The following is a 25869-nucleotide window of genomic DNA, read 5'->3' on the forward strand; positions in this document are numbered from 1 at the left end:
TATCCATTCTTCTATCGATGAACACTTAGGTCATTTCCATATCTTGACTATTGTGAATAATGCTCAATAAACATGAGGTGCATATATCTTTTGCTAGTGTTTTTGTTTTCTTTGGATGAGTACCCAGGAGTGGAATTGCTGGATCATATGATAGTTCTATTTTTAATTTTTTGAGGAACCTCTATACCGTTTTCTTTTTTATTTTTTTGGCCGTGCTGCGCATCTTGCAGGATCTTAGTACCCCAGCCAGGGACTGAACCTGGCCACGGCAGTGAAAGCGCTGAATCCTAACCACTGGACCCCCAGGGAATTCCCTATACTGTTTTCCATAGTGGCTGTACCAGTTTACATTCCCATCAACAGTGCATGAGGATTCCCTTTTCTTTACAACCTTGTCAACGTGTGTTATTTTCTTGTCTTTTTTGAGAATAGCCATTCGAACAGGTGTGAGGTGATATCTCATTGTGGTTTTGATTTGCATTTCCCAATGATTAGTGAAGTTGAGCATAATTTCGTGTACCTGTTGGTCATCTGTATGTCTTCTTTGTAAAAATGTCTATTTATATCTTCTGCCCATGTACAGTAAGTCCCCTACACAGGAATGAGTTCTGTTCTGAGAGTGCATTTGTAAGTCCAATTTGTTTGTAAAAACAACCAGAAAAGAATGAACAAAATGGCAATAAGCACATACCTATCAATAACTACTTTATTTTTTAAAAAATTATTTATTTATTTATTTATTTATTTATTTGGCTGTATTGGGTCTTCATTGCTGCGCGTGGGCTTTCTCTAGCTGCGGCTAGCGGGAGATACCTCTTCTTCGTGGTGTGCGGGCTTCTCATTGCGGTGGCTTCTCTTGTTGTGGAGCATGGGCTTCAGTGGTTGTGGCACACAGGCTCAGTAGTTGTGGCTCGTGGGCTCTAGAGCACAGGCTCAGTAGTTGTGGTGCACAGGCTTAGTTGCTCCGTGGCATGTGGGATCTTCCTGGACCAGGGCTCGAACCAGTGTCTCCTACATTGGCAGGTGGATTCTTAACCACTGTGCCACCAGGGAAGTCCCTCAATAACTACTTTAAATGTGAATGGATTAAATTCTCTGATCAAAAGACATAGAGTGGATGAAAAAACAAGTCCTACCTATATGATGCCTCAAGAGACTCACTTTAGCTATAAAGACACACACAGACTGAACATAAAAGGATGGAAAAAATATTCCGTACAAATGGAAAATGAAAGAAAGCTGAGGTAGCTATACTTATGTCAGACAAAATCAACTTTAAAACAAAGATTGTAATAAGAGACAAAGAAGGGCATTATATAATGATACAAGGTTCAATTCAACAAAAAGATATAACATTTGTAAATATGCAACTGATTTCTTTTTTTTTAACATCTTTATTGGAGTATAATTGCTTTACAATGGTGTGTTAGTTTCTGCTTTATAACAAAGTGAATCAGCTATTCATATACATATATCCCCATATCTCCTCCCTCTTGCGTCTCCCTCCCTCCCACCCCCCCATCCCACCCCTCTAGGTGGTCACAAAGCACTGAGCTGATCTCTCTGTGCTATGCAGCTGCTTCTGACTATATACAACTGCTTTCTTATCATGACAGATGAGGGTTAGTGCTCTTACACCAGTATCCTCTCTCCTTCCCTTCTCCATCCTCCCGATATGCTTATTTTACATTTTTTCTTGAAACAACATTCAGAGACTCTGTTATTATGCCTATGTAAAAATTATTCACAGCTGAGCGTTATAATGCATGTTATTGTTTCTTTCTTATTTTTTGCTTTTGTTTTCCCCCCAAATTAATAATTGCTTTGTTGCTTTTATTTGCTTAACTTTTTTAATACCCATTGCATATTCCTCCAATGTACACTTTTCCATAAGGTCAATCATAGGAGGTAATCTATCATTTCCATTTTTTTTTTTTCCTGGAGTCGTCCCTCCTGGAGACTTTCATTTTTCTGCAGGCTAGACTTGCTGTCCTCTAGGCCTGCCATCCAGCTGTCATCCTGGGACTTTCTTTTGCTGTCATCTGTAAAATTTCCTTTGCTTTCCTCTTGAGTTGGGGGGTGTGTGTGCTTATATGTCCTGCATCTCAAGGCTTTCTCTTCTTTGGTTTACTCCCTTGCTTTCATAAAGCACATCATCAGGGGAACTATGTGTTATAGCAGCAAAGGGCTTGATAACTACTGCTCCAGTCTGGACTGACTGCTCTCCAGGGTCTCCCTCCACTATCCTCCAGGAAATTCCTTTGGCTTTTGGTTGGATCTCCTGTTTCCTGTGTCCCTCTTTCTTGGTTTCAGTGGTGAACAAGTTCTAGTAGCTTCTTGAGAAAGAGTTTGGAGTGGTGCTTTCTGGAGACTGCATGGCTGAAAAATATCACTCTCCCACCTGCTTAATAATTTGTCTAGATATAGAATTCTGGGGTGGAAATCATGTTCCTTTAGAATGTTGAGGGGCTTGCTTCATTGTCTTCTCTGCCAGTTTGGACACTGAGAGGTTCAAATCCTTTGAGATCACTGACCCCTCATATGTGACCAGTGCTTTTCTTCTTGGAAGTCTGCAGGACTTTCTCCTTATCCTCAGTGTTCTGAAAATTCCTATTGTCATGCATTAGAGTGGGACTGTTTTCAGCTGCTATGCTGGCAGCTCAGTGGGCTATTCAGTCTTCGTGGTGCAGAATGATTTAAAAGACCCTGGAACCTACTCTGGGTTGCCTAGACATAAGCCACCTTGGCTCCAGGATCCCTATCTCCTGGTAGGAGGAGCTATGTCTAAGCATAGCTGTAACTACACAGGACCCTAGGGACCTTCCCAGGACAGAAACCCACACTCCACTCCCATGTCTTCCACCTGCTTCTTGTCTGTAGAAAAACTTTAGCATCCTAAGCCTTCCCCAAGTTCCAAAGAATAAATTTAATCAGAGAAGTGAGAAAATGCAGAAACAAAGGAAAAGTCAAGCAAGACAAAATAATAATAGTTTACCCATTAGACAAAGTCAAGGACCTTTAGTTCCTCCTCAAAGGCTATAGATAATATTCTGAGCCACGTCCTTAAGCTGCTTTGTAGATACTGAAACCCCCACCAGGTAGAAGAAGTTAACTATATGTTGACCACAAGCACATAAACCCCAGACAAGATGGAACCAGAAGGTTGATGATGTTGACTCCTGGTTACCTCACCACCAACCAATCAGAAGAATGTCCACAAGCTGATCACACACCTCACTACCTTTTCCATCACCCTTTTTTTAAAAACCTTTCCCTAAAAGCTTTTTCACTTTGGGTCTCCCTTTTGTAGGCAACTGTAGGAAAGCAGTCTTGTCAAGGGAGACCCACAGTGAGGATGGGGTCCCTCCACTGGAACCAGACCCACACTGCATCCAAGCAGCACCATGGCCCCAACAAACCTCCCTGTGAAATAATGGGAGATTCAGGGATTGCCACCCCTTGTCTTCCTGTCTCTTCGTACAGACCCTGGGCTTGTGGCTTTCTCTTTCTCCAGTAAAGACTATTCCTTACCACTTACTGAGAAATGCTGTGAAATTCTCCTTGAAGCCTGACACAGGCCAGAGGTGAAGACCCTGAAGGACCCATTTTTACAATAGCTCTGTAACTCATGTTCTTCTGGATAGGAAAATACTCTTGAATTCTTTTGAGAATGATTTCATTATCTCTGTTTTCTCTGTGTTCTCTGTCTCTTTGTCTCTGTCTCTTTCTCTCTCTCCCTCCCCTATTATTCTGACCCTGGAGTATCCAGGGTTTTTTTGTGTCTCTGTTCTCCTTTCTGGGAGATTTCCTCAAGTTGAGCTTCCAAACTTTCTATTGAGTTTCACGTGTCTGCTCTCATGTTTTTGATTTCCAAGAACTCTTTTTTTGTTCTCTGAATATTCTTTAAAAAATAGCATTCTGTTCTTGGTATGCAGCATCTTCTCTTATTTCTCTGGGGATATTAATGATCTTTAAAAATCTTTTTTCCTTCTTCCTGGATAGTTTCTGCTGCCTCCAGTTTGTTTGGTCTCTATACTCATTACTGGAGGTTTTAATGGGAAGTTCAATAACCTTTGGTTGTCTGCTTATGATTAAGTGCAGTGGTGGGCAGGGAGGAACCAAAATACTGACTGGAAACTCTGAGCGGTGGATGGGGCTCTTTGACTTTGAGCTTCACTGTAGGGTGATCTTGGTTAGCCCCTTTTTGGGGGAAGATCTTTCCTCTTGGATGCCCGGAAACTTCTTTTCTGATCTCCTGTCTGGAGGGTAAAGGTCTGCTGCCAGTGTTGTGGATGCTGATTTGGGGAGGAGAACTTGAGGGGGAGGAGGTGTGGGAACATTAATTAACTCCCCTAAAGCAGAGATAAAGACTCTGCTTTATCTTCTTCAGAGAATAAACATCCAGACCCCCTGTCACGATGGAGAAGGGGGTGGATCCCCAGCACTGTAGTGTGGGGAAGGGGACCTAGGGAATCTGGCCACTTCTCAAATCTAATTTTTGTCAGTCCCTTACTCCCAATTCCAAGGGTACCACTGAGGTCAGCTCTTGAGCCCTTTGAGAATTCTTCAGTGGAATTGGATCCTTTTTCAGTTTTTTTCCCCATTTGTTTCGTATTCAGCTCCCTTAGGCCTGCCCATTCCAGTTACCATTTGTCCATTTGCTTTCCAGCCTCTCAAATTTTTTGCTGAAATCTCTTTTTCTGTCTTCCCTGTCCTTGTAGGTTTATGTCTTTAAACAAATCTTTCTATTAGTTTTAGTGAATTTTGGAAGGGAGTGAATTTCAGGGTATGTGTTCAATCTGCTTTTTTTGCCTTCTCTCTCACTATGTTCTAATTATCCTACCAAGTGATCAGATCCTTTTAGAAGCCTCAGTCCTGCTGACTTCATCTGTCTGTCACCTGGCAGTTAGGCCAGGCCCCCATGGGCTGCTTCTCAAATTGCTGCAGCTGGGAGGCGGAGACAAGTTCCCTAGAGACAGAACCCCAACCTGTCCAGGCCTCTCAGAGCCCCACAGACCTGCAGCTCCTTCACAGAGAGCTGGGAGGGAGGGAGGGAGGCCCTGGCCATTGGTGACTACTTCTGTGCGAGGGGTGGAGTCCAGCCAGGCGTGGCCAAGGACAACCCAACCCAATAGCCTGGGTGGGCAGCACAGCTGCCTTCAGGTCCACATGGCTGGATGCTGTGGATGGCAGAGAGGATGGACCGCACACTGGAAGGACACTGACATTGCTCTTTCCGCTCTTCATTCAAATGCTTGCCTTCTGAAGCCTGATCATTTTGGGGGTCCAGGCTCCTTCTGTTCAGAACTGGGGCCGACTCTTGCTTGTTAGGATAACTCCTTCCTGGTGATGATAGCCTCCCATATATTGGCAGCTCTTGCTCTGGAGTCTGCAGTGCAATTCATGGGACACTCTTGTTGCCCACCCAACAGCTGCAGCCTCTCTTCCTGCCTAACAGAATATTCATTGGTATGGCTGGGGTCATGCCAACCCTAGGGTGGATCATGTGGGGTCAATGCCAGTCATAGAAATCCCATTCCCCTGTGTCTTGACTTCCAGGGGTGGGTATGCCACCCAGTTCTGGCCAATGAGGTATGTGTCTGGGCTAGGCTAGGGGATGGTGTAGTGTATGGTGTAATTTCTGAGAAAATTTTTCCTTTTTGTTGAAAAAGAGAGTTGCCCAGAGATGAAGCCTTTCTCCCCTTCCTTTCCTTCTTGTTTTGAACTCTATCATGTGAGGACATGATGCCTGAGCTAGGCAGCCATTTTACAACCATGAGGCAATGAACCCAGAAAAGTAAATTTTGTACACTGTGGTTAGTGAACTCACAGGTACAAAGAGTATGGGACCTTGATTACATTGTTGAGCCTCTGAACCCATCCTGATACCACATTTACTCCCACCAGGGGACTTGCCAAATCAACAATAAATGGGGACTTCCCTGGTGGCTCAGTGGTTAAGAACCCGCCTGTCAATGCAGGGGACATGGGTTTGAGCCTTGGTCCGGGAAGATCCCACATGCCACGGAGCAACTAAGCCTGTGCGCCACAACTACTGAACCTGCACTCTAGAGCCTCCTAGCCACAGCTACTGAGCCTGCAAACCTAGAGCCCGTGCTCCGCCAACAAGAGAAGCCACTGCAATGAGAAGCCCGTGCACCGCAACTAAGAGTAGCCCCCACTTACCGCAACTAGAGAAAGCCCACAGGCAGCAACGAAGACCAAACTCAGCCACAAATAAATACATAAGTTTATTTTAAAAACAAACAAAAACAATAAATGAACTCGTGGTTTGAGCCTCCATAAATAAGGTTTTCTGCTCATTACTCTTAAAAGAAGCCTGACTATTAACACTCACAGACCATGTTTCTGGTCTCAGATTCTTCTGGTGCCTGGAAAAAAACTTAGTCAGTTTGGGCTGCTATAACATAGTACCATAGACCGGGTGGCTTGTAAACAACAGAAATTTATTCCTCAGAGTCCTGGAAGCTAGAAGTCTGAGGTCAGGGTGCCAGAATAGGCAAGTTCTGGTGAGGGCCTTCTTCCGGGTTGCACAGTGTCATCTTCTCCTTGTATCCTCATGGTGGTAGAGAGCAAAAGCAAGCTCTCTAGTGACTCTTCTAAAGGGCACAAATCTCATTCACAAGGGCCCCACCTTCATGACCTCATCTAATCATAATTACATTTTAAAGGCTCCACTTCCTAGTATCATCACACTAAGTGGGGGACTTGGGTTTCCACATATGAATTTTAGGGGGACACAAACTGTGAGTTTGTAACAAAAGCTATGCCTCACGGTAACTGAAGATAAACTAGCAATTTATTCATTCAATATTTATTGAGTGCCTACTATGTGCCAGGCACTGATTTAGGTAGAGAAATAAAAATGATACAGAGAGGCCTGGGCCTGGAGGAAGCAGGGCAGGTGAAGGGATTTAAGAACACATGCAAAATAATAACCCAAGGTGGGCTTAGCCTCATGCTGGGGGAAGGGGAGGGCCAGCTGTGGGAGGTGTTTATCTAGGAGGTTATCCTGGCAGAGATGGACCAGGAATGGAAAATTCAAGCGCCTTCAGCGGGGGCAGGTAATGAAATGAGACGTGTGAGGCTGGGTAGGGAGTAAGACCATAGGGAGTGAGGTTATGTGGTGGAGTGAGGAGGTTTGCAATAAAAACCAAACACAGCCAAGGCTCTGCTGGCTAAACAATCACCCACCAAAGCCCCCACATCTGCTGGCCTGAACATTGTGTGGCTGCCAGATTGTGACCTGCCAGGAAATGGCCGAGGGTCCCTTGTGCTGTCACCTCGGGTAGTGTCCAGGTGTCTCATGGTCAGTCGGAAGCATCTAGGATGAATATGCTGCAGACCCTGGCTCCACACTGCAGATTCTCCCTTCAGCCACGACTGCTATAAGCTGGCATAAGGGCAAGTCCTTTGGGTCAGAAACCCAAAAGGGGTTAAGAATCTGAGGGCCAGAGAGCGCTGGAGGAGGCAGGGACTCTGCATAGCATCTGAATGAACCCCTCGATGTACAGATGTAAAGATGGGACCCAGAAGGACAGAAATGTGAAGTGGGAGCCCCTTGTCACTAGAAGTATTCTTGCAAAGGCTGAGTGACCGCTCGTGGGTGACGCTACAACGAGGAGTCTCCTTCTGAGTTGGTGGATGGATTGGACTTTGTAAACCATCCCTTCTGGTTCTGAGAGTTCCTGATCCCAGGCCCCCCACGAAGCCCTTCTCCCTGTGGATGGCAGCTCATTTCCTTGTTCATTCAATTTGAACACTCCCCATCTGGCTTTGCTTTGGAGCAGTTATTATTGGTAATCAACCATCAATTTAGCCCTAATGACGCAACCTGAACACATGTGGGGCGAAGCCTGGACCACAACTGCCTTTCAGGGGGACAGCCCCGGGAGGTCTGGCTGGCCTCCGACCTCTTCCCACCTCCCACCAGGCCCAGTTAGGGGGTAGAGGCTGGGACCCTGCCCTAAACCTTTCCCTCCGCCTTCCACATCCCCAGGATCAGCCTTCAGGGCCTCAAATCCACCTCTCTGCCGGGCCTAAAAGGAAAGTCTATCTCTGGAATCTGAGGGTATGACTACCTAGAGAAGCAGGGACAGGAGCCCCAGGAGAGGGGACAAGGAGGCAAAGGCTCTGGAGGGAAATTCAGCTCCCATGGTAGGTATGCTAAGGAGGGCTGAGCAGTGCTTGCTGAGCTGTGGAAAGACTCAACTTCTAGAAGGCTGAAGGTCAGAGGGGGCTGGTGCATATATTTACTTGAACATTTACTGCTTTTTTCCAAGGCAGGAAAGGTTTTCAGCAGGGACAATGCCTTAAGCCAAAGCAATGAGGAATGGTGGCATTTTAAGGCTCTGTGACAGATTCGGGGAGAAGTGTTGAGGGGATGGGTGGGAATTCTGGGCTTCTCAAGTCCCTCTGAAAAGTGAGGCCAATACCTCTAATGAGGTGTAGGGCCAGCCTGGCTTCTTGGGGTTGGGACCAAGAGTGACACGCTGACAACTAGAGCAGAATCTCATGGTGGAGGGGAGCACCAGGGGTAGGCGGCACACCTGGGTGTGAATATCGTGCCCTTGACCTGGATAAAGCGATCTGGCCTCTGGGAGCCTCCGTGTCTTCAGCCGTGAAATGAGGACAAGCTGAGCCACGCCGTCCTTTGCAGGGAGGGAAGAGGAGCGAGTGTGAGAAGTTGTGAGGACAGAGAAGGCAGGCTGTGCAAGCGGGAGGCCTCAGGCCCCAAGCTCCGCCTCACCCCCACAGCCCTGCTTCCAGTCTCTTAAAGGCTGGATCACCTCATTCTAACCAGAGTTCCTTGTGGGCCGATCACACAACGGCTGCAAAGTCAGAAACTAGGTTGAAGATCAAAATGCTGGCCTGAGAGTCTGATTCTTTTAAAAAAGAAAATCCTCAATTCCGGTTGGATTAAAAATTTCTTTTGTTCTCTCGAAGCAGGCTCAGAGAGGCAGAGTCAGTAGAAGCGGAAGTGATTTTAAAGTCACTCTCTTGCCCAAGATCACTTCGTGGTTCCCCATTGTCAACAGCATGGAGCTGCCCCTGGTGCCAGCAGAGTGCTGGGTGCTGGGCACACGGAGGAGAGCAAAGCCCTCGGGGGCGGGTGGTCTAGGTCTCGCATCTGGATTTTTCCCAAATGCCCCCTCACCATCTGCAGGAGATTCACCAGGGAAGGGAGGTGGGGCTGGCTAAAATGTAGTTTCCTGGGCCCGGCCCTGGGGCCTCCTGAGAATCTCAGGGCCTGGGGCCTGGGTATCTACCTTTTAAGACATCTCCGTATGATTCTTACTCACACTGAAGTGTAAGAAGCAGCCCCTATGGATGGCGACTCTAGGGACTGGCCTCCACCCCCTACATGGATTTCCACCCTTCGCCCACCCCACCAACCAAGGTGGACACTGCGGAGGGAGAATGAGGAAACCAAGGAACTAAGAAAAGTCCTAACACCCCCGTTGCCTCAAGGGCAGGCTAACTCTTTCATCCCCTCACACTCAATTTGTTCCATCTGCCCTAACGTTCGTTGACTACGTTGGACATTTCCTTCCCTTCTTCTCTGCATCTTGACGTGCATGGAAGTAGTGCCTCTACTTAGGAACTTAGAGCTTACACGTGTCCAGAAGCCTGAACAGATTCTTGCATCCCAGGAGAAACATCTCACCTCTGTCTGTACCCATGTAGACAGGAATCACTGGTCACGTGGTGATTTTACACCTGGCTGCATGTGGGAGAAAGTGAGGGAAAGTTGCAAAATAACAATGGCTTCAATGATATAGAAATTTAATTCTTTCCTATTTTAAAGAAGTCACAGAGAGGCCATCTGGGGCTGGTAGGGTGGTTTTATGAAAGCATCTAGTGTCCAGGCTCTTTCAAACTTGCTTCTACACCATCTGCATGAGATTCACTCTGTACTTTCCACTTTATGGTCTTACATGGCTGCTCCAGCTCCTGCCCTTACATCATCTTCCAGTAAGTGCAAATAATAAAGGAGAGGCGAAAGGCACACCTCCTCGCCTTAACACCTTCTGGAAATCATACATGAACTTCTGCTTATATCTCACTGGTCAGAACGTAGTCACACAGACAACGGGGGCACCTAGCACTCTGTAGCGCCATTGTAGTCCTCCTCAATCCGAGGCGTGTTTGTTGTGGTCGTCCTTACATTTGAGTTGATTTATGAATATATATGACTGCCTCATGCAAATAAGAGCAAACTTGGAGAAAATGTGGAACAGTGAGTAAGAGTTAGAATCAGATAATTACAAAGGGAATGAGAGTAAAGCGGAACTTTTCAGAGATGAGTATATGAGATTCCTTGAATGGCATCACTTTGGATTTAGGAACAATTGGGCTTGGGAACCACCTTTGGAATCTTACATCCTCATAAAGGAGGGAGTGCCTATAGAACATTCTTTTTCCTGGTTAAAAATTTCAGGAGTGTCCCCTGTTCCTCCTTTACACTTCTGGATCAATGTGCCATTCTGAAGTCTGACTTTCGACCCCACCCCATGATTTATCTCCCTAACTGATTTCCCAGTCCCAATCTACCCACACCTCTTCATTTTGTGCACAGATTACTCTTCCTGATTAGCTCACACCTCTGCTCAGAAACCTCCAGTGTTCCCCACTGCCTACCAAATAAACTCCTGATTTCTTCACCAGGTGTGCACACCCCCGCTCCGCGACTCTATTCCCATCAAATAAACCTTCTGGCTGTTTCCTTAACTAACCCAGTGTCTTGGCTTCTCTGGCCTCCATGTAAGCTGTTCTCATAGCTGGTGTACCTTAAGAGGCTTTGTGTTTCCCTCTGCCACTGCCGGAGAAGACCAGGTCCTGGCTGGCTGAGGCAGGATGAGACACACGTGGAGCAGAGCTCCCAGCAACCCACAGACCAGCAGCATCACTGCAGCTGCCTCGTCGCACAGGCGGATCTGGCCAGTGAGGCCGGTCCCCAGCCAGCCCGCACGTATGTGAGAATAAATGCTTATTGCTGTCCGCCACTGCAAGTTTATAAGTGTGTATCATGTAATATTATCGTAGCAATAGCTAGCCCATCCACCTGACTAGATACCTCTCTCCTCATCTGAACTCCTGCAGTATTTTCGGTGCCTCTTGTATGAATCACTTCTACCTTCAGCAAGAATTAGGTTTGGATGTGAACACAACCCAGAGAAACAGTGGTTTAAACAAGACAGGAGTTTATTTCTCTCTCATACGATGGTTGTGAAGTAGGTAAAATGTCCACAGCTGCCATGGGTGTGTGAACTGAAATTCAGCCCGAGCTCCTGGCCTAGGGCTGTGAGGCATATGAGGAAGAAGCACCGTTTTCTACTTTGCCCAACCCAAAGAAACATCTTTTTGTGTGCCTGCAGCGTGAAGGATGTGTGCCTGCTGTCTTTTTGTGTATCTCTTACTTAAAAAAAATTCAAATATAAACTGTATTAGTCAGGGTTCTCCAGAGAAATGGAACAAATAGGATGTAGATATATAGAAGGAGATTTTTCAATAAGGGATTGGCTCACACAATCATGGAGACCGGAAAGTCCCACAGTCTGCTGTCTGTGAGCTGGAGGCCCAGGAAAGCCAGTGGATGTAGTTCCAGTCCAAACCCCAAGGCCTGAGGACCAGGGGAGCCAATGGCGTGGCTCCCAGCCTGAGTCCACAGGCTGGAGAACCAGGAGCACGATGTCTGATGTCCCAGGACAGGAGAAGATGAATGTCCCAGCTAAGCAGAGAGCAAATTCCCCCTTCATCTGTCTTCTTGTTCTATGGGGGCCCTCTGGGGATTGGGTGATGCCCACCCACATTGGTGAGGGTGATCTCCTTTACTCAGTCTACCCATTCAAATGCTAATCTCTTCCAGAGACACCCTCACAGATACATCCAGAAATAATGTCCAGCTATCTGGACATCCCTTAGCCCAGTCAAGTTGTCACATAAAATTGACCATCACATAAACAAAAGTAGAGAGAATAATATAATGAACCTTCATGTATCCTTCATCTAATTCCAACAATTATCAACTCAATGCCAATCTAGTTTCATCTATACCCCTCTCCCTGGGACATATCATTTAATATATCTGTAAAGCATCTGAAAATAAGGATTCGTTGTGTAAATACAACCACAATACCATTATTCCATCTAAAAACCCAATAATTCCTTAATATCATTAGTATCTAGTCAGTGTTTGCATTTCCCCAATTATTTTTATAGCTTATTTGTTCATCACATCTAATGAAAGTCTAAGTGGTGCATTTGGTTGATATATCCCTTATGCCTCTATAGGGCCCCCCTCCATCTCCTTTTTTCCCTTTATAATTTTTTTTTTTGAACACAATGTTTGTCCCATAGAGTTTCCATGATCTGGATTTTGCTAAGTGCACACTTATAGTATCTTTTAATATGTTTCTCTGTTTCCGGTGCTTCATATCAATTGGAAATTAGACCTAGAGGTTTGATTAGGCTCAGGTTCCATTTTCTGGAAGGACTACTTTATGAGTGGTGGTCTGTTCTTTTATCAGGGGGCAAATCATGTCCCATGTCTCTCTTTTGGTGATTTTAACAGCTGTTGATGGTCATTGTTTAGAACTATTGTTTCATTAAGATGGTACTCTCATTATATCACTTCTTCATTTATTAGTCAATACTTCTATAAAAAGAAGCTTGCCTCATCCAATTTTTCATTATCCTGAAATGGAGTTCATAGAAGAAAAGGTAGGATAGATGCTTGATTCTTTCTATTTATCAGTTATTTGTTTGTTTGTTTTTTTAATGGCTTCCTAGCATCCTCAAAATCAGCTCTGTTTTCTAAGAAAGCCATCCCTGCTTCCATCCCTTTCCCCAGGGTAGAGTCACAGGACCCCACCTCCCTGCCAGGTGGTCTGGGATCTTCAGCATTTAACCTGGACAGCCGGTGCTCAGACAATTTCCCTGTTACAATGGAGAGGGGGGCTGTGGACCCTGGGTACCTGTCTGTGTTTCCCATTGGCTCCACCTGTGTGAGGGCTGAGACATGCTCTTGGCACTTAGTGAGTGCGCAAGGAGCGCAGGAGTGACAGGTTCAGTCCCCGCCGGTCCTATCTGTCCCACCACCCAATTTCCCATTCAGCCAGGCCCTGAGCTGCCTCCTGCAGCCTCACTCACCCCAAGCTCCTCCTGCTGCTGTTCCTTTCCCTTTCCTTCCCCTCCCTCTCTTCCTCTTCTTCCTTCCCTCTCCCTCTCCTCCTCCTCCCCCTCTTCCCCTCCATCTCCTTTTTTCCCCTTCTCTTTCCCTCCCCTTCCCCCATCTCCAGCTCCTTCTTCTGCATTTACTTCTGGCCTTTGTTCCTGTTTTGCCTCCTTGACTCAATGCCTCCCCAGTTTTCTCAGCCTGTTGGAAATGGACCCAGCCTTTAGGGTCCTCTCCTTCCCTGCTCTATCCTGAAGGATTCCTTGAGTACTCAAGCCCACCCTGACTTCCATCTGACTCACTGTCATGCCTGGTTAAGCTCCACTTGGATCCCTTTCTTTTCTTGTGTTTATGTCCAGATCCCCCCACTGATCGTCAGTGCCGGGGGCCATGCCTCTGTCCCCAGCAGTCTGCATCTAGCTAGACCTCCTGCCTTGTTCGGCACAGGAGCTGTTGTGACACCAATCATGGGGGTGCATTGATTGAGGCACTGCTGTTGTGCACAGATTTTGAAAGCTGTGTCTACCTGTTGCCAACACAACCTGGAGAAGAGCAGGAATCTGGTCATCAGTCTTGGAAAATTTTTGATGTCTACGTGACTGAAGAGGTGGATTTGTTTTCATTTGTTGACTAAACGGCAGTGGTGGTCATAACCCAGATCTGATATTGGGCTTCAAAGGAGTAGTTCTTGAAACAGATGCTTCTGGGCTCCAGAAACATGATGCTCTATAGAACCCTTTCTGCAGGTGGCCAGAGTGGAAACGAGAGAGTGAGGAATCAAAGTGTGGGTCAAGGTTCAAAGTGACAGTGCTATTTCTACTTTATAGAGTCAAGTTTCTCCATTTTGGATCAGGAATTATAGATTAACCTTCACCTTTCATTTTTAATATTTCTTCTTGAGTCTTACATGCTAAGCCTGCAAACATGCTCTAGGTATTGATTTTGGCAGTGGGTGGGAAGAACATAGAAAAAAAAAACCACGATGAATGAAATATTTCTATAAATCTCTCTATTCTTAGGAACCTGCTTTACTGTACTTTTGTGGACTTTATGTGATGGGAGGGGGAGTGAAAACAGTCATCCCAGCATAATGGGAAGAAAATGGGAAGTAGGACAGTACTAGGCTGTATGCTGGGAAAAATGGATTCTGGTTGTAACTCAGACTTGAATTGTTCTGACCTTGTTCATAAGCCCACTTCTGAGCCTCAGTTTCCTCATCTGTATAACAAGGAGATGGACAAGACAATAATCAAGTTTCATTCTTGGAGACACTACTGTATCTATGCTTCTAGAATTCTCTATTATTTACAGAATCCATACCTATCTTCTCCTTTGATCCTCACAATAAACCTTTAATGCGGGTTATTATTACCCATATTAGACAGATGGGTGCATTGAGGCTGAGAGATGGTAGGTTTCATTACAAATGAAGCTTGTCTTCCTGACGCACAGTGATTCCTTCTTAGCAGGAGACGTAGGCCTGTGAGGGAATGTTGGTATATTGGTGAATGGCGGCATCTGCCTGTTATGTTTCTCTGATGTGTGAATATGCAGGTATGAAGGGTATGGTTAGTAGGTGGATTTCCCTAGTTATAGTGCTGGTCTGTTCCTTGATGATTACTTTCGTCTGATGGATGTTCCATGTTATGGTACAATGTCCACTAAACACATTAACTAGGCACTCATAAATAACAACAGGAGGGCAAGAGGTAGTGGGCAAGGAGAGATGGACAAGTAAAGGGGAAAGAACTAAGGGCTGAAGAGCTAGGCACCATTCTATGTTCTCTACAATTATTAACTTACTTGATCCTCACATCAATCCTATGAGGAAGGTTGCTATAATCATGCTCATTTTACAGCTATTGAAACTAAGGCCTGGAGAAGTTAAATAACTTATCCAAGCTAGTAAGTGGCAGAGCCAGAATGTGAAGCCAGGCAATCTGATTTTGGAGTGTGTACGCAAACTACTCTGCTGTCAAGGTCAGATTGGGCAGTCATAGCCTTTGTGAGCTGCTCTGGTGTAAAGTAAAATAAAGAATGCCCACCCAGGGAGACTGGGATTGACATATATACACTAATATGTATAAAATAGATAACTAATAAGGACCTGCTGTATAAAAAATAAATAAAATAAAATTCAAAAATTAAAAAAAAAAAAAAAAAGAATGTCCACCCAGGGACTTCCCTGGCGGTCCAGTGGTAGAGAATCCGCCTTCCAATGCAGGGGACACAGGTTCGATCCCTGGTCAGGGAACTAAGATCCCACATGCCGCGGGGCAACTAAGCCTACGCGCATCAACTAGAGAGAGAAAACCCGCACTCCACAACTAGAGAGACAGAGAAGCCTGCGCTCCGTGAGGAAAGATCCTGCACGCTACAATGAAGATCCCACATACCACAACTAAGACCTGACGCAGCCAAAAATAAATAAAATTTAAAAAATAATTAACTAAATGTTGAAAAAAAAAAGAATGCCCACCCAAAGCTAGCCAGGTTGCAGAGGAATTGGCACACTATATATTGCTGGTAGCATTGACAATGAGTTTTATAAAGCTTTTAAAATGTGTGGCAGGCAGCTTTTAAAAGTTTTCCATACTTGTCTATTTAATAATGCCAGCCAATCCTAGAGGTTTATTCGAAGTTATAGTTCAACAAAAGCAACAAGCTAGAGGCATGAGAAAGTTCATTGTATGATTTGCAGTAATGGAAAACTGGGAGCAAATTAAGTGCCCAAGAACAGAATATGATTAAGTAATTTCACAGTACATTCACTTGTTGGAATACTATGAAAACATTTAAAATGAAAATTAGGAAGAATTATGTAGAAGGATGGGAAAATGTTTCTGATAAAATGTTAAGTCTAAAAAGCAGGGTAAAAAATATGCAGATTATGATGACAAAACTCATATATAAGCATACTGGCAAAGCCTGAAACAGAACGGGAAAAAACTCTAGTAGTTAGGTGTTTAAGTTCTTTTCATTTAAAAGATTTTTCATTAGTGGTGGCATTATGTTTATTCGATAGATAATGAAGAAAGGAAAGAGCTGGGCAGGAGTGGGTTGACAGGATTGTCAAAAGTGGGGCCTGGAACTGTTGGTGTGTTCCTCCAGTTGCCTTCATCCTTGAGTACTCTGAAGGCAGCAGAGGTGTTCGGGGTGGGGAAGAGGTCTGAGGGATATGCGTGCACTGGGATCCTGCCCTGCTGTGCCCACTGGGAATATGGTAGGTGTCTCGGCAAAGCCAATCTGCAGTGTTCCCTTTGCTGTCTTCTTCTTCCCCTGACCTCACTTCTCCCATTCTTCATTCTTCAAGTTGCACTTAAAAGTCACTTTTCTGGAGTCAACTCCTACTGCCCTCCCTACCTCCCACCTACTCAGCTAGGTGCTCCTCCTAGCTGTCCCCTTTCCCAGCACCCTATGCTGATACCCATCTCTTCCATTTCTGAGGCCCCTCTGGGCTGCAAGCGTTGGGGCCTCAAACACAACACAAGGTGTATTCACTGAATGGGCCACCTTTTCCTTATCTCAAAAATGGAGGCAGGTTTGGTTGATTAGATTTTTTCCAGCTCCGCATACTGCAATTTTACCATCTAGTTTTCCCAGACTCATTAAATAAAGGAGCCACTGAAGGCAAGTCTCGGTGTAGGAAATGTCCTCTGTCTTTCTGCGTGTGGATGCCAAGCAGACCCTGGTCTTGCTGAGGACTGTGAGCCTGGTCTGAGGGTCGTGCTGGGATTTTCACAGCAGGTGGGCTAAGTGTGTAGGAACTAGGTCTTAGCAGTCCACCTGACAACTGGGCTGCGGGGTGAAGGCTCTTTGCTTCTGTCTTGCTTGTACCTGGCAGGCCAGTCACAGGCCACGCGAGACACAGTGGCTGTGCCTCCACGTGTGAATCTGAGGAGCTTCCTAGCCCTGATGTCATATATGTGCCTGTGGGCTGTGGAAGTGGGCGTGTCTGTGCACATGGCTAGTTGTGCCTGTGTCCGAGTGGGGAGAATGGTGGTCGAATGGTTTTCTGGGTGAGCGTGCCTCTATAGAACGTGTGCACACACCTCAGTGTATGAGCGGTTTTCAATTCGGCAAATAAATGTTGTGAGCTTTGTGCTCTGCAGAAGCAACAAAGCGGTGCGAAGGCAAGGAGACTGGGAGTGTACATATCTGCATTGTGTGTCCTCTCTGTGTGACTTTCGGAATGCGTTCTTGGCACGTGTTTGGTTAACAAGGCTTTCGGTGTGTGCAGGTCTGTGTGGCAGTGCCTGGGTCCCGTGTGCCGCGCTTGCTCTCTTTCCAGCTCCACTTGTGCCCGCAGTCGGGCTCTGCACGTGTGCCAGCCTCCATGCGCACGTCCCCGAGTGACCCGGGAGCGCTGTGCAAGGACCTCCGGGTCGTGTGCACTTGGAGCGCTCGAGCCGGTCTCTCCTGACGCACGAAGGCACCTTCACATGTCTGGGTGCACGCCGCCCGTGTCTGTGTGCTGGGCGCTCCACGCGCGCGCGTTCCGGCCTGCGGGCGACCAGGGACCCGCGCGGGGCTCCACGCGACCCGCGGGGCTGACCCCCTTCCCGCGCCCGGCCACGGGCCACCGCGATTGGCCGCCCGCTCCGTCTCAGCCGTCACCCCTCCTTCCCTCCCCCCGCCACCCGCGCTCCCGCGGTCCCCGCTGTCCCCCGCGGTTCCGGCGAGGCCGCGCCGCGCTGCGCTCCGCTCCCATTGGCTGCGCGCGCCTTTGTGTGGCGGCAGCTGCGGCCCCAGCGCCTTTGAATGTCGAGAGGGGCCGGGAAGGGAGCCTTTCCATGGGCCATCTGTCTCCCCGCCAGCCGCCGCCCCACCGCCGCCCGCGCCCCGCGCTCCGCCTCCCGCCCCGGCGGCTCCCGCAGCCCCGCCGCCGCCCGCGCCCGCGCCCCGGAGCCGCGCCACAAAGGGCCCGCGCGCAGCCGCCGCCGCCGCCGCCGCCGCGCGAGGAGCCAGGATGGTCCTGGTCCACGTCGGCTATTTCGTGCTTCCAGTGTTTGGCTCTGTGCGAAACAGAGGTATCGCTTTTTCCTTTCGGGGTCCGCTTCGGAGCGTGGATCGCCGCGGGCACCGGGGTGGGGGCGGGCGCCGAGGGCGGCGGAGGGCTCAGGGCACACCCGCGAGGACGCGGGGCGAGCGGTGGCTTCTCCCCTCTCCCTTTTGGGGGGACCCCCAGTGTGGAGGTGGCTGCCCTCGTGGGAGCTTTTGCAGTGAAGTTAGGATTTGGCGATTTGAGTCCCTCCCTCCCTCCCTCCCCAGCCCCACTATTTATTCTTTGCGGCGGACCGGTTCCCCCAAATCATAGCCCCTTCCCCCAATACCTAGCCCTGTGTGATCGAAGGACGGAGAGAGATACAGGACTGCGTGTGCGCGCGCGCGTGTGTGTTTGTGTGTGTAAGCGTACTTGGCTTCCTGTGATTTTTTTTTGAGGTGTGTGTGTGTTTCGTGTCATTTTTGTTTGTGTTTCTCCATCATTTGGTCGTTGATACCGATGGCTGGTTAGCTGGGACCTGGCATCTGCATCTCCCATCTGCCCTATGCCATGCCCCAGCCCCCGCATTCTCGTGGGCACTTGCACGATTTCCCGTCCCATCTTTTCCTCCCCTTTAACCCTTTTTGTGTATCGCCCTTGTGCTACCCCTCCCACCCCATGGTCTTTGTATGACAGTTGCATTTATGGGTTCAAGATGCTGTGTGTGTGTGTGTGTGTGTGTGTGTATGTGAGTGTGTGCAAGTGTGTGCGCGCCTCGGAGAGTCAGACGTGCACTGCTGTGCACCACTGGGCCGGGCCAGAGCGGGGTGCTGGCCCTTGGCTGTTGCACTGTGTGTGAGGATGAGGTGGGACGCTGCCCCCAAGCCAGGCCTTTGCCCCGGGCAGGCGTTGACAAAGCAGCAGGCCGGCGCCGGCTTTGTTTTTAACTGTGATATATGGGGTGTGTTTGCACGGTCCCCTGCCCCACATCCCCTTTCCCTTACATTCTGCTACAACAATAGCTTGATTTTCCCCTCTTCTCCTCCCTTCACATTTCTTCCATTTTCTTTTAATCAGAAACTCCCACCTCCCAAAGCAAATCCGAGATGCATTTAGATTCATTATTATTATTTTTTCTTTTTGTACTCTGCCTCTGGACTCACATTTCTCTTCTTGGAAATGTTTCTGCTATCCTCTCCCACTCCACGTCTGCTTAAATCCCTGCTGGCTGAGGCCCTCCCCCACTCCCCCTCCCTCAAGCTCAGAATGATGTCTTCCCTTTGCGGCCAGGGCTGCTCCACGAAGTCAGAGTGGGGGGTGGCGTCGCAAGCCGGCGCTTTAGTGCGCCCCAGGGGCCCGACTGGGCAAGAGAATGAAAGCCCAGCCCTCCTTCTTTCAGCCCAGCTGTCCCCAGCCCCAGCCTCTCCCCAGAACCTAAAAGGCAAGGTTGGCCCCCTTAGGCCTGTTTGAACCACAGTTTTTTCGTGTGATGATAGAATGATGACATTCTGCATTTATCAAATCTTTTTTTTTCTTCATTGTGTAGCTCAGTGAATGGTCAACTCGCTGCTGTGTGCGCTGTGACCCTTCTGCCTCCGCATTTAGCTGTATTGTGACACCCCTCTTAACCATCTCCTGTCTCCATCTGAGGAAGGCATTGCTATTTAAGCGGCAGTATCCCCTATCTCAGGCCAGCCTAGCAGTGGGGGGTGGTGGTGGAGTGGGTGTGTGAAGAATAGGAATGGGGGCGCTGGGTGAGATCTCCCTTGAAATGCCAACCCCTCCCCCAATACACAATTATATCTTATTACTTGGCATTTCCTCTTAAAACGGGTGTGGAACATTACACTAGGCAGAAATTCAAAAATGATTAAGAAGGATGTTGAGCCTGAAAGTATAATTATCCTGATTAAATCATTATCATCCTCATTAATACCACCAATCTCTAAATACCATTGCAGGATGCTGATTCCATGTTTTGAAATTCAAATTGCTCAGCTGCCTTTAAATTTTATTTTTAATACACCCCCCCCTCAAAAAAAAAAAAAAACACCCAAGAAAACAAATTCTGCCAGTCAGTCAAAGTTTACTTCCATGGCAAACACGCCCATAGGAAATTCAAGGGCTGAGGGTTAATTGGGCTGTGAGTAAAATTTAGCACAATGTGGTAAGAATTCATGACCTTCCGATAGAGGATACTAATGCTTAACTCAACAAGGTCCTAAACCACAATCTTCTTGTAAAACTATTAGATAGCTTGCCAGTTTAAATCTGTTCCTTTTAGTTTCCATTGTAGTAGTATAGGATGTAGGCCATTTCAGAATAGATGTAGAGAAATAACCATTTTTGTATCTCATCTTGTTTAGCCGAGTACATTGCACTGTAAATCCCTGTTAAGTGGATTCCTTTTGCCTTGGCTTGGAGGCTGTAGCACCCCATTTCCCACTTATCTGGGTGGCCATCAGCTAGCTTCCTGGTAGCACCCAGGCATAAGTGAAGAGATTACAATTAGTCAGAGGCAAAAAATAATAAATATAGATATGAAAAATTTTGATGAAATGACAGTTGCTGCTACCCTGAAAATTTGGTGTAGCAAGGTCCTTGACTTAAGGGGGAGCCATAGCCATGGTGTCTTAATTGTTTAATTGTACAATGTCAAGAGCATCTTTGGACATCCGCCCTGGCCCTCAGAGCTGCCCCTTTAACAGCCGGCTCCCTTCTGCTGCCTCGCTGGCCAGACCTGCTTGAAAACTGAAACAAAACAGCAGCAATAAAGAATAAGGCCCCTACTTCGAGGGCCCTTCCAAAATAAAGTCCCAAGTGGCCTCCCCAGATTGCCATTTGGCAATCTGAAAAGAAAGAGAAGAGAAAAAAGAAAAGAAAAGAAAAAGGATCCCCAGCAAAATGGTTTTCCATTAAACAGGGATAGCGTGTTCTGCTGTGCTGAATTACTTCCTGTTCTTATTTTGTGGGTAATTTTTTCTGTATCAAATATCCTTTCGGTTGTGTATCTTTTTCACCTTTTCTTGTACTAAAACTAAAGCATGATCTGTATTTTTTTACATCCCCCAGTTGACAATGTACAGCGCTCGGTTAGAGATGTTACCCTGCTGAAACGTACTGTGCTCGTGTAGCCCGGGCCATCTGCTCATTGTACGCTGCTTTTGTTCTGTTGCCCTTCCGAAGCATGGTGGGCCCAGCCTTTTTTTTTTTGTATCGTGTGCATGACGACATTGTTACACACAGAATCCACTAATACTAATATACAATCTCTCAATAAAGAACTAGTTTCCTATATTAACCTAGTGTGCTTTTTCTCTTGCTGTTTTCCCATTTATTGTTGTATCCTGCTGTTTAGATTTTCCCCCTTGCTTTTCTATCCCCACCCTCACCCACCCACCCACCCACCACTCCCACCTCCCATTGTAAGATTTGAGTGAATGCCTTCTGGTTTTTTTTTTTTAACTTTTGTTTTGTTTTGTTTTGTGGTACAGATATGGTGACTTTAATCTCATCTAGTCCATATCTTTCTACAGTAGATGTCTGGGGCAATGCGGGGGTGGGTCAGTTGTCCTGTCACACCAAAATAGCTCTACTGCATAGAAGGAACTCCTATCTTTGGCTACCTGTGTACCCACCCAATAGCCTCCACATTTCATCTCAGTTTCCAAGTTACATGGGCACTCAGTTTATGATGCTGGTGAAGAGATGGGGCTGTAACACTTAGGTTGAGAAAAGGGATACTGTTCTTAACTAGCAATCTTGTAGCATTTCAGACTCGCCTGAAAAACCCATTTTCAGTTGTGTTTCAACTTTTCTTTTTACTGTTTTATTGATTTACTGTCCTTATAAGTCATGCTGGGGGTAACATGTTACATGCAGTTGAAGCCATGATCTGGAATTTTAAAGTACCCTCTTCTGTGTGCATATTTAAATTGTTGGGACCTGTGATGTAAGTTTTACATTGAGATCCTGCATGAGGAAGATGTTTGAAACAGAAACCAACTCAGACCACTACCACCTTCATCACAGGGCCAGCAGCCTGACCTGTTACTGTAGGAATAAGAGGGTCTGTGCCCTCTGTAGGCTGTGAGCCAGTTAAAGCTGATTACAGCCTAGTTTCCTGACAGCTGCCTCATCTGTGGCTGTAGTGCCCGTCCTGAGAAAGAAAGCCAGGTCTCTGCCATTGTCAGAGTGTGTTGGGGAGATCAGGAGGGAAGTCATGACCTTACCCCAAATTGAATTGGAAGAAGAGCCCTTAAAATATGTCTTTTTTCCATAATTATATTTGAGGAGCCAGTGGAGAGGTATTTTTTTCCCCAGAGTGGAACCCAAATTCAAGCATTTGTCAATTACACCTATTCAATTTCAGCTGAGAACAAGCCTTGACAAATGAGGCGTTTTAGTCACCACGGAAATTAGTTGATTAAAGAAATTCACGGTTCCTTCAAAGGGTCATCGTTCTGGAGCCGCTCTTCCTTGGGCCAACGTGCTTCCTCCTGGCTCCTGTGGGCTGTCTCCTGGCCCGCCTCTGCCCCCTGCCAGCGTTCCTTTCCCAGGCAGGCACACCCCTGCCTGACCACAGCGCTTCCTTGCCTTCTTTGTGGCTTGGTGCGGCTCTCCTCTCCCCCCATGGCTGCCCTTTCTGCTCTGGCCCTTTGTTCTCATGCTCTCTCCAGCCCAGAAGGGAAAGCTGAGCTGATTTACTGTGACACATGGACACACATGCAAGTTCCCAGCAGAGGCTCATGCTGTAGTTTTTGTAAGAAGGGATATGCAAGTCTTCAAGGATTTTGTTTCTCCCCCTCCTTCTTCTCCTCTCCTTCTCATTTTATTTTGGTTTTAATGAAATGTTTAATTTTGTTCCTAGTTTGAGAAAGCAAAATAAACCATCTTCCAACCAACCTCAACAATAAGGAAAACTACCCCAAATCAGGTGATTGCTGTCATTTTTGTCCTAGAGAGCAGTAGTTCATTAGATTGCTATTAAGCAACTCTAAGATTTTATTTCTTTAAGTGAATGTTATGTATGTTGGAATTATTTGGTCAATACGTTTTGAGGATGCTTTAGTAACCTAGTAATAACAAAGAAATTTAGTGGGTTAGTGGGAAGTCATGTTTTAGCAATTTATCAAATGCATACTATGTTTTCATCCAGATTGTCAGAATAAACATATTTATCTGAAGGAGCCTTTTCCTCTGACTGGATGATCCAGTCATTACAAAGCCATTGTACTTTATATCTACTCTCTCAGCCAACAGATGTGTACCTGTTGTAATAAAGTTTAACTCTAAAAGATTTTGGAAAAGTCTTCTGCTCCATAGATCCTACACTGAACTTTGTAATAAGATGGAACATAGTTCTTGTTTATGGCTTTTCCTTTTGAATAAGAGAACTTCTTTCCTGAAACTAGCACCAGATAAGGTCCACCTAACTGAGGAGCTTACTTGAATAATAGTTTCTCATAAATCAGCAAATACTATTAATCACTCAAGGTTAGGGGAAAAGACCACCAAGAGTCTCCATGCCCTAATATGCTGATAACAGAGACTGGGCCACCTCTCACCTCTCTTCCTTTCGTAGTTTGCTCACTTCCTGCCCTACCCACTATGTCCTTCCCATCTTTAAATAAGCAGACTGGGGTGTCCATTGGAAACCTTAATGCTTTTCTGGGCTAGGGAAGCAACAGCTCTGTGCTGGATCCAAGTGCAATGTGAAACCCCTTTCCTGGCCAGGAGACACAGGCCCTTGACTCCGACTCAGGGAGTGACTTTGGGTGTCTCAGTCCTAGCTGACCACGGTTGCTCAAATGTGCAAGACACTTGTGCCTTGGTTTCTCTTTGAATCTAAATAGCTCTTTAAAAATTCCTGGCTTAACATAATATGAATGTGAATTAGTTTTTGTTAGTATGGTATGGTTTGGCCACAGATGAACCAATATATTTCTAAGAGAATCAGCGGGGAAAGCTTACCTTAGAGAGGCTCAGATTTTCTGGATGATTTAAAAACTAAAAGCGAACATTCAGAACCCCACAGCTGAACCACTTGCAATGCCTGTATTTTCATGTATTCAGTCATTCATTCATTCACTGACTCACTTCTTTGTTCATTTAGTTAATGAGTGTTCATTGAATTCCTACTTGGGGCCAAGTGAAGCAGTGTAGGACCTGGGTGCCTGCCCTCCTGAGGCTTATGCTGAGGCTGGAAGATGAATGCTTAGGAAACCAGACGCTGAGATGTTCTGTGCCACAGCACCCAAACGGAGGGCAAGAACGTCCTGACTTGAGGTGGGAGGAGCTTGGAGCAGTCCAGTGGTCGAGTCCTACGCCAGTCTTGACTGGGAAGGGTGAACTTAGGCCACTGCTCTGAGCATCATCTAAACAATGCCTATCATTATACCTACCTGATAGGGTGTGTGGTGTGCAGACTTTTCAAAGGCACCTGGCACAGAGCGGGTGCCTAGGGCATGCTAGGTGGCTGCCCCTGTCCCCCCACACCTGTAGGAATTTACTGGCCAAGGGATCAAATAAAGTCAGGGATGACTTGCTGAGGAAGTGGGGTTGAGATGTGCCTCAAAGGTTGGTATGTATACAGGAGGAAGAGGAGCGAGAGCTCCAGGTGGGGACCGGAATGGAGTGAGACTTTGGCCAAGGCCAAGTGGCTCTGCTGATTTGCCAAGAACAGAAAGTGCTTATGAGGAGGGGTGTGTGTGTGTGTGTGTGTGTCTGTGTGTGTGTGTCTCGGGGTATGTGTGCAGACCTGTTGCCTTGCACATCTTCGGGAGGCACTGGGACCATTGTCCTGTCTTTGAATGGTTCTCCTGAGAGCACAACTCCAGGGGATAAGCAACATGAGGTTGGGAGAATAAGGGAGAAAAGGCTGGAAGATATTTTGAAGTCAGTTTCTGAAGACCTATGGAAGCTCCGGCAGAGTTTGGACTTGCTCCTTTAGCCACTGGGGGCTGTCTGGGGAGAGTGGTGCTTCAACAACTTCTTATTCTGGCAACTGATGACAGGGCGTGAGCCCAGGGGGCTGAGCCGGGGAGGAGGCCGTGGTGGGCATCCAGGGCTGTTGGAAGCCCAAACCAGGGCTCCGGGGGAGGAGGGCTTGCAAGAGGGGCCTTCCCATTGGAGGAAGTGAGCAGAACTGAGTCAATGGGGAGGAGCTCAGGGGCGGGAGTTCTGGGGGTGCCTGGGAAAATGTAAGACCATGAAGACAAACAGGGAAGATGGGAGGAACAGTCAATTTGGGGGATAGGTTGGTTCAGCGTGCAGATAAATAGAATTTGAGGTGCAGAAAGTGGCAGAGGGAAGGGGACCATGGCAATGTCCTGGGATTTGAGACTTCTAGTACCTGGATGGAGTAGAAAATTAATTTTGATGATAAAAATGTATCATATTTACATGACACACCCTCAAAAAACTCTCCCTCTGTGCCTTATTTGGCTATACAGATGCATCTTTAGTTATGCAGGTCACACTTTCAGCAACCTCTCTGCCTACACTGACCCCCTCAGGGAGCTGTGCCCCCGTATCTCAGTTTGAACAACTTTTATCAAACTTCACCCTTCTTGAGCAGAGAGAACCCCAAGGCCGGCAGGTGGCAGGATCACTGCCTCCACAGTTTTGCAGAAAAGGTCGGCCCTCCCCACGTGAGGAGGATAGCAGAGTCGGGGAGAAGGATGGG

At 46.9% G+C, this 25869-nt stretch overlaps 1 protein-coding gene across 3 annotated transcripts in view; it reads left to right on the forward strand.

The window, feature by feature from the left end:
* The first annotated feature begins 18112 nt into the window (after positions 1 to 18112).
* The window catches only part of RNF165 (ring finger protein 165), a 108410-nt gene continuing 100653 nt past the window's right edge, over positions 18113 to 25869 (forward strand). For all 3 annotated transcript variants that reach the window (XM_036823961.1, XM_036823964.1, XM_036823962.1), the window contains exon 1: positions 18113 to 18228. In XM_036823961.1, the coding sequence (XP_036679856.1) occupies positions 18168 to 18228 (61 nt within the window). In that variant the 5' untranslated portion in view covers positions 18113 to 18167. The remainder of the gene's footprint in view (positions 18229 to 25869) is intronic.

This window comes from Balaenoptera musculus, chromosome 14, assembly GCF_009873245.2.
Source record: "Balaenoptera musculus isolate JJ_BM4_2016_0621 chromosome 14, mBalMus1.pri.v3, whole genome shotgun sequence".
Lineage (NCBI taxonomy): Eukaryota > Metazoa > Chordata > Mammalia > Artiodactyla > Balaenopteridae > Balaenoptera > Balaenoptera musculus.